General features: G+C 45.9%; 1 protein-coding gene across 1 annotated transcript in view; it reads left to right on the top strand.

Moving 5' to 3' along the window:
* Window positions 1-7,263: 7,263 nt before the first annotated feature.
* The window catches only part of dysf (dysferlin, limb girdle muscular dystrophy 2B (autosomal recessive)), a 334,329-nt gene continuing 332,501 nt past the window's right edge, over window positions 7,264-9,091 (top strand). The window contains exon 1 of the mRNA XM_078224513.1: window positions 7,264-7,501. Coding sequence (XP_078080639.1) covers window positions 7,414-7,501 — 88 coding nt within the window. The 5' untranslated portion in view covers window positions 7,264-7,413. The remainder of the gene's footprint in view (window positions 7,502-9,091) is intronic.

The following is a 9,091-nucleotide window of genomic DNA, read 5'->3' as shown; positions in this document are numbered from 1 at the left end:
CGCCGCACCCTGAGTAAAAAACAGTGCTTCAAAAAATCTTTGATTGGGAGACCAAGGAGAAATTCAAGGCACTTGTAAACAAAATATTATGAATATACCTCCAATTGAATTGAAGGATTTTAATTTCAGTGCATAGTGAATTTCTTCCTATGTTAACTGACACGACAACTGGCTTGCACCAATTATAAGCAATAGTTGACAATATTCAACGTCAAGGAGTGCAAGTTACAAGAGTCACAAAAAATAATACATCGTTGCCAGCATGATTATTCATAATTCAGCAGAATTGTAAAGTATTCAAAAATAAAAAAGCTTTTATTTAAAATACATTCAGAACATTAAAAAAGTTCAATTCTGTCTACCAGTCGCATAAAACAATAACTGCAACAACCTGGCAACAATGTATGCCGCTACATTCATGACCTTTTGGGTAAGATAGGTATAGAGGGATATGGGCCAAATGTGGACAATTGGGATTAGCTCAGGGGTTTAAAAAAAAGGGTGGCATGGACAAGTTGGGCTGAAGGGCCTGTTTCCATGCTGTAAACCTCTATGACTCTATGACACAAAGGTTACAAAAGCAAAATACTGCAGAAGCTAGAAATCTGAAGCAGAAACAGAAAATGTTGGAAATACTCAGCAGGTCGGACAGTATCTGTGGGAGAGAGAAACAGAGTTACTTGCTGGAATTTTACCAGCACGTAGAATAATTCCATTCTGCTCGCATCGGGCATCGGGTGAACCTTACAAGCCTCGGGCAGACGAGGCGGTAAAATTCCGGCAAATGTTTCAGATCGATGGCATTGCAGCAGAATAAAAGCAATCTTTGGAGCCCAGCTTAGCTTCTTAAAAGCAGATCAGATGCTCGTTATCTCATTATCTCATTTGTGGGATCTTGCTGTGCACAAATTGACCCCTCCATTTCCCTGCATCATAAGGCAGACAAAAGAACTGCTTTGTCTGGAAGATGGGACAAAGTGTCAAAACTATTTCTCTCTGTTACCCAGCACCGATCTTATTCTGGTCCTATCTGTTAGCGAGAATGTTTCTTGCAACAGCCTTGGCACCATCTTACTGAGATTCTGGGAGATCCTCAGAACTTTTATCACTTGTTATCAGACTGGCTGGCTGTGGCATGTCATAAAGTATTTCATAGTTACCAAACAATGAACGTTATTTGTCTATGTCTGAAATTCTCCAAAGTCTAACTGAACAAGTGAGTTTCAATGTCTGATGTGGATCGAAGGCAGACGGCACCTTCCATTGTCTGAGGACAGCCCAAAGAGTTTTACAGCAAAGAAAATATTTTTTGAAGTGTAGCCCCCATTGTAATGTAGGAAATGTGGCAGCCAAATTGGGTGGGCAATAAATGCTGGCCTAGCCAGCGACACTTCCTGCTGCCTCAGCAAAGCAGGCAGCATAATCAGGACCCCACACACCCCGGACATTCTCCCTTCCACCTTCTTCCGTCGGGAAAAAGACACAAAAGTCTGAGGTCACGTCCCAACCGACTCAAGAACAGCTTCTTCCCTGCTGCTGTCAGACTTTTGAATGGACTTACCTTGCATTTAGTTATAGAGTCATAGAGGCATAGAGGTTTACAGCATGGCAACAGGCCCTTCGGCCCAACTTGTCCATGCCACCCTTTTTTTTTTAAAACCCCTAAGCTAATCCCAATTGCCCGTTGATGTTTCTCTACACCCTAGCTATGACTGTAACACTACATTCTGCACTCTCTCATTTCCTTCTCTGTGAACGGCATGTTTTGTCTGTATAGCACGCGAGAAACAATACTTTTCACTGTATGTTAATACATGTGACAATAATAAATCAAATCAAATCAAAAGACGTCAACATCCTATAAAAATGTTTTTAAAAATCTGTGCACAGCAAGATCCCACAAGTGGCAATGTGACAACGGTCGGATAATCAGTTTTTAGGTACATTGGTAGAGGGACAAATACTGGCCCTAGTACATTGGGGAACACTCCATCCCCTCTCCCCCAACACTCCACTCTTCTTCAAAACAGTGCACTCCAGGGAGTCAAGTACAAAATCCAGGCCAACACTCCCAGTGCTGTACTGAGGGAATGCTGCACTGTCAGAGGTACTGTCTTTCAGATGAATCATTGAATCAAGCTGGTCTCTCAGGTGTGTGCAGAAGATTATATGGTTACTCTTTCATGAAGAGAGATTCACTCCCAAGTCCTGACAATAGCTCAATCAACATGACTAAATAACAAATGATCTGGTCAACAGAACAAAGAAAATTACAGCACAGGAACAGACCCTTTGGCCCTCCAGGCCTGCACCGACCATGCTGCGGAGTACAGGCCCTTCAGCCCTCGATGTTGCGGCGACCAGTGCAACCAATCTAAAGCCCCTCTAATCTACACTATTCCAATATCATCCATATGTTTATCCAATAACCATTTGAATGTTCTTAATGTTGACGAGTCCGCTACTGCTGCAGGCAGGGCATTCCATGCCCTTACTACTCTCTGAGTAAAGAACCTACTTCTAACATCTGTCCTATATCTATCACCCCTCAATTTAAAGCTATGTCCCCTCGTGCTAGCCATCACCATCCGAGGAAAAAGGCTCTCACTATCCACCCTATCTAATCCTCTGACCATCTTGTATGCCTCTATTAAGTCACCTCTTAACCTTCTTCTCTCTAACAAAAACAACCTCAAGCCCCTCAGCCTTTCCTCATACGATTTTCCCACCATACCAGGCAACATCCTGGTAAATCTCCTCTGCACCCTTTCCAACACTTCCACATCTTTCCTATAATACGGCGACCAGAACTGTACGCAATACTCCAAATGCGGCCGCACCAGAGTTTTGTACAGTTGCAGCATGACCTCCTGGCTCCGAAACTCAATCCCTCTACCAATAAAAGCTAACACACCGTACGCCTTCTTAACAACCCTATCAACCTGGGTGCCAACTTTCAGGGATCTATGCACATGGACACCCAGATCCCTCTGTTCATCCACACTACCAAGTATCTTACCATTAGCCCAGCACTCTGTATTCCTGTTACTCCTTCCAAAGTGAATCACCTCACACTTTTCCGCATTAAACTCCATTTGCCACCTCTCAGCCCGGCTCTGCAGCTTATCTATGTCCCTCTGTAACCTGCCACTTCCCTCCGCACTGTCTACAACTCCACCGACTTTAGTGTCATCCGCAAATTTACTGATCCATCCTTCCACGCCCTCATCCAGGTCATTAATAAAAATGACAAACAGCAGTGGCCCCAAAACAGATCCTTGTGGTACACCACTAGTAACTGAACTCCAGGATGAATATTTCCCATCAACCATCACCCTCTGTTTTCTTACAGCTAGCCAATTCCTGATCCAAACCACTAAATCACCCTCAATCCCATGTGTCCGTATTTTCTGCAAAAGCTTACCATGGGGAACCTTATCAAACGCTTTGCTGAAATCCATATACACCACATCAACCGCTTTACCCTCATCCACCTCTTTGGTCACCTTCTCAAAGAACTCAATAAGGTTTGTGAGGCACGACCTACCCTTCACAAAACCGTGTTGACTATCCCTAATCAAATTATTCCTTTCTAGGTGATTATAAATCATATCTCTCATAATCCTTTCCAATACTTTGCCCACAGCAGAAGTAAGGCTCACCGGTCTATAATTACCAGTGTTGTCCCTACTCCCCTTCTTGAACAAGGGGACAACATTTGCTATCCTCCAGTCTTCTGGCACTGTTCCTGTAGACAATGACGACACAAAGATCAAAGCCAAAGGCTCTGCAATCTGCTCTCTAGCCTCCCAGAGAATCCTTGGATAAATTCCATCCGGCCCAGGGGACTTATCTATTTTTACCCTTTCCAGAATTGCTAACACCTCCTCCTTATGAACATCAATCCCATCCAGTCCAACAGCCTGCATCTCAGTACTCCCCTCGACAACACTGTCCCTCTCTGAACTCGTCTGAACTAAAACCCCTTACCCTTCTGGGGACCATATCCCGGTACGGGCGGCACGGTAGCACAGTGGTTAGCACTGCTGCTTCACAGCTCCAGGGACCTGGGTTCGATTCCCGGCTCGGGTCACTGTCTGTGTGGAGTTTGCACATTCTCCTCGTGTCTGCGTGGGTTTCCTCCGGGTGCTCCGGTTTCCTCCCACAGTCCAAAGATGTGCGGGTTAGGTTGATTGGCCATGTTAAAATTGCCCTTAGTGTCCTGAGATGTGTAGGTTAGAGGGATTAGTGGGTAAAATATGTAGGGGTATGGGGGTAGGGCCTGGGTGGGATTGTGGTCGGTGCAGACTCGATGGGCTGAATAGCCTCTTTCTGTGCTGTAGATTTCTATGATATCCCTCTATTCCCATCCTATTCCTGTATTTGTTAAGATGGCCCTTAAAAGTCACTGTTGTATCTGCTTCTACTACCTCCCCCGACAGCGAGTTCTAGACACCCAGCACCCTCTGTGTAAAAAACCTGCCTCGTATATCTCCTTTAAACCTTGCCCCCTGCACCTTAAACCTGTGCCCACTAGTAATTGACTCTTCCAACCTGGGAAAAAGCTTCTGACTATCCACTCTGTCCATGCCCCTCATAACCTTGTAGACTTCTATCAGGTCGCCCCTCAACCTCCGTCGTTCCAGTGAGGACAAACCAAGTTTCTCCAACCTCTCCTCATAGCTAATGCCCTCCATACCAGGCGGCATCCTGGTAAATCTTTTCCGTACCCTCTCCAAAGCCTGAATATTGTATAAGGCTCCAACGCACGCAGGGTTAATGTGAGACTGAGCACAGTGTTGCCTACACAGCGATAGAAGAAGACACGTGACTCAGACCGAGAGTCAATGTTGATGTTGCCCAGAGATATGATAAGGTCAAGGATGGAGATACTATATATATTGTGTATATAATTGTGTGTATACACAAGTAGTTAATTAGGACTTGCTGTTAACGCAGTGCGACTTCTTTAACAGACACATTCTGTAACAAACGTCATCCCAACAATGATCACGTTATTCTTTCTGGGAGCTTGCTGAATGCTAATTGGCTGCTCTGTTTCCTACATTACAGCAGTATCTACACTTCATAGAAGTATGTATTTGACTGTAACGTGGTTTGGGAACACCTGAAGTAGTAAAAGGAGCTGTAAAATTGCACGTTCTTTCCTCCTTCATGGAGATTACCTGATTGTATTCTGGTGAATTCTGTAAGATATTAATCACAGAATTGTTACAGTGCAGAAGATGGCCCGTCATGTACCAACTGCACCAACTCAACTAGTTCCAGTCCCCCACTTTTTCCCTGTTATCCTGCTCGTTCCTTCTTTTCTTATCCATGTCTACATTTCTTTTGAATGCTTCAGTTGAACCTGCCTCCACCACACTCTCAGGCAGAGCAATCCAAAACCTAACCTCTCGCTGTGTGAAATAGTTTCTCCTCACATCACTTTTGCTTCTTTTACCAATCACTTTCAATCTGTGCCCTCGCGTTCCCGACCCTTTCATGAGGGGAAACAGTTTCTCCCCGTCTACTCTGTCCAGACCCCTCATTACGAGGTCACCTGATGAAGGAGCAGCGCTCCAAAAGCTCGTGATTCCAAATAAACCTGTTGGATAACAGCATAATTAAGGACCTCACACACCCCGGACATTCTCTCTTCCACCTTCTTCCATTGGGAAAAAGATACAAAAGTCTGAGGTCACGTACCAACCGACTGAAGAACAGCTTCTTCCCTGCTGCTGTCAGACTTTTGAATGGACTTGCCTTGCATTAAGTTGATCTTTCCCTACACCCTAGCTATGACTGTAACACTATATTCTGCACCCCCTCCTTTCCTTCTCTATGAACAGTATGCTTTGTCTGTATAGCGCGCAAGAAACAATACTTTTCATTGTATACCAATACATGTGACAATAATAAATCAAATCAAATCAATCTATCAACCTAAGTGGAGTTCCTCATCCCTGGAACCATTCCCATGAATCTTTCCTGCACTCTCTCTCTCTAAAGCCTTCATATCCTTCCTAAAGTGTGGTGCCCAGGACTGTAACAATACTCCTGAACCAGTGCCTTGAGGTGTCTCGACAGGGCAGATAGGGAAAAACTGTTATCACTTGTGAAAGGACTGATAACGAGAGGGCACCAATTGAAAGTAATTAATAAAAGAAACAAAAATGACATGAGGAAAAACAGGAGAGGCGATGGCCAAGCGGTATTATCACTAGACTATTCATTGAGAAACTCAGTTAATGTTTAAATCCCACCACGGCGGGAATCTACTGATGACCATGAAACCATTGTCGATTGTTGGAAAAACCCATCTGATTCACTCATGCCCTTTAGGGAAGGAAATCTGCCGTCCTTACCTGGTCTGGCCTACATGTGACGATGTGGTCTGGCCTACGTGTGACTCCAGAGCCTGGTCTGGCCTACATACGTCTTCAGAGCCACACCAATGTTGTTGACTCTCAACTGCCCTTCAAGGGCAACTAAGGACGGACAGTAAATGCTGGCCAGCCAGTGACGCCCATGTCCCACGAATGAATAAGAAAAATTTCACAAAGCGAGTGGTTAGGGTTTGGAATGCTCTACCTGTGAGTGCGGTACAGGCAGGTTCAATTGAAGCATTAAGAAGGGAATTAAGTTACGTTTTAGTTTATTAGTCACAAGTAGGCTTACATTAACACTGCAATGAAGTGACTGTGAAAATCCCCCAGTCGCCACACTCCAGAACCTGTTCGGGTACCCTGAGGGAGAATTTAGCATGGCCAATGCAACTAACCTGCATGTCTTTTGGACTGTGGGGGGAAACCGGAGCTCCCGGAGGAAACCCACGCAGACACGGGGAGAATGTGTAAACTCCGCACAGACGTGACCTGAGGCTGGAATGGAACCCGGGTTCCTGATGCTGTGAGGCAGCAGTGCTAACCACTGTGCCACCGTGCCGCCCCCTAATTTGACTTATCTGAAAATGAAGAATGTGCAGGGTTGTGGGGAGAAATGACACTCAGTCCATGCGCAGAGCCAGTGCAGATATGCTGGGCCGAATGGCCTCCACCTGCAACTGTTACGATTGTGTGCAGAGGCGGGGAGAACCGCAGTGTGGGATCAATAGATATGGACAGGGGCGGTGCGCTTCTCTCTGATCTGGGCTGGACCAGCCAGACACTCACTGCATTGGCGCAACTGATCCGAGGAGAATCAGGGGCAGGGACTGAGTGAGCCGCCCAGTCAGAGAGAGATAGAATCAGAGAGCAACGGGATAGACAGAAGGAACAAACCACAGACAGAGGAAGGGAGTGAGAGAGGGAGGGGGAAAGGCAGAGAGAGAGAACAAGCAGTGAAAAGTTAACAGAGCAGCCCTGTGCACTCCCAGCTCACTCCATCCCGGCTCACTGAATCCCAGGAAAGATGCTGCGGCTGTTTGTCCTTCGGGCAGAGAATCTGCAGATCATAGAGGATGATATTAGCGACGCTTACTGCTCGGTGACTTGCCAAGGTAAGGAGCTGGGGGACCCCCCCAGCCTGTCCCACTGAGAGGTAAGCAGGTTCCGCCCAGCCTGAGAGAGGGGGAGAGGGAGAGAGCTCTCTCTCAGTGGGCTAACCGTGTATTTATTAACTAACAGGCTGCTGCCCCACTATTCCTCAGGCTAAATATAGACTGGATTCAGTTACAGGGCAGGCGGCTGGGCCAATAATAAATAGAATCCTGGCTTAAAATTAATTGAACTCTTGTTGAGTTTCAGGCTGGTAACTTTTAAAGCCAGTAAGTCCAAACAGGTCCAAACAGGTCTGGTGAATTTCTCTGTCAGTAACTCATGCTTTGGTCTGGAGCACTAATTATCCATTCCTTTGTGTTCTCTGACTTTATATAGATGTGTTTTTATGTATGTGTCTCTCCATATATCTCTATCATTTAGTCTGTTATCTATCTCTGTATGACAGCATGTAACTATGTAGATATGTCTCGCTCAACATGTATGTGTCTGTCCCTCTCCTCTGCAGTCGGGGTTTTAACCCTGTCACATCACTGTAACAACCCTTATCAAAGACAGCCCTGTCTCTCTGTCTCCCTCCCTCTCTCTGCAGTCGGGGTTTTAACCCTGTCACATCACTGTAACAACCCTTATCAAAGACAGCCCTGTCTCTCTATGTGTGTCTCTGTCTGTCTTTCTCCCTCTCTCTGCAGTCAGGGTTTTACCCTGTCTCAGCACTGTAACAACCCTTATCAAAGACAGCACTGACTCTCTATGTGTCTCTCTGTCTGTCTCTCTGTCTGCAGTCGGAGTTTTGCCCTGATCAGCACTGTAACAACCCTTATCAAAGACAGCACTGACTATCTATGGACTGTGCCAATGTCAGACACTCCCTCCTCACCCTGCCTGCAGCTTATGACATGGCTGACCACACAGTCCTCCTCTAATGCCTTTCCTCCATTGTCCAGCTGGGTGGAACGGCACTCCTGCTGATGTGCAGACAGGGAACAGACTGAATTGGCTTCCCCTTCCATCCCTGCACATCCTGGTGTCCCAATTTGGCCACCTCCCACATGCTGCCTCTGGTGACATATTGCAAAGTCACAGCGTTAGGGTCCTCACTCACACTGATGACATCCAGCACTGCTTCACCATCACCCCTCTCCACCTCTGAATTATCAGACTGCTTCCCCACAAACTCCAACTAAAAACAGGGAAGACTGAATTCTTCCCAATCTTCAATCCCAATCACAGGTTCCATTCCTCAGACACTGACTCCATCCATCTCAGTATCACCGGATTGTTACAGTGCAGGAGGAAGTCATTTGGTTCATCATAGCTGCAGCGCCTCTCCAAATGAAAATTATGATTTAGTGCCATGACTTCTGCACATTGTCTCTTTTCAATAAGCATCTAATGTCCTCTTGAATGCCTCGATTGAACCTGCCTCTCCCACACTTCCAGGCAGAGCTTTCCAGACCCCAACCACTCGCTGTGTGAAAAAATATTTTCTCACATCACATTTGCTTCTTTTGAAAATCACTTTACGTCCATGCCCTCTCGTTCTTGATCCTTTTACAAGTGATAACAGTTACTCCCTATCTATTCTGCAC

The sequence above is a fragment of the Mustelus asterias genome, chromosome 1 (genome assembly GCF_964213995.1).
Source record: "Mustelus asterias chromosome 1, sMusAst1.hap1.1, whole genome shotgun sequence".
Classification (NCBI taxonomy): Eukaryota; Metazoa; Chordata; class Chondrichthyes; order Carcharhiniformes; family Triakidae; genus Mustelus; species Mustelus asterias.
The sequence above is the reverse complement of the archived record's forward strand: the minus strand, read 5'-3'. Positions and strand labels throughout refer to the sequence as shown.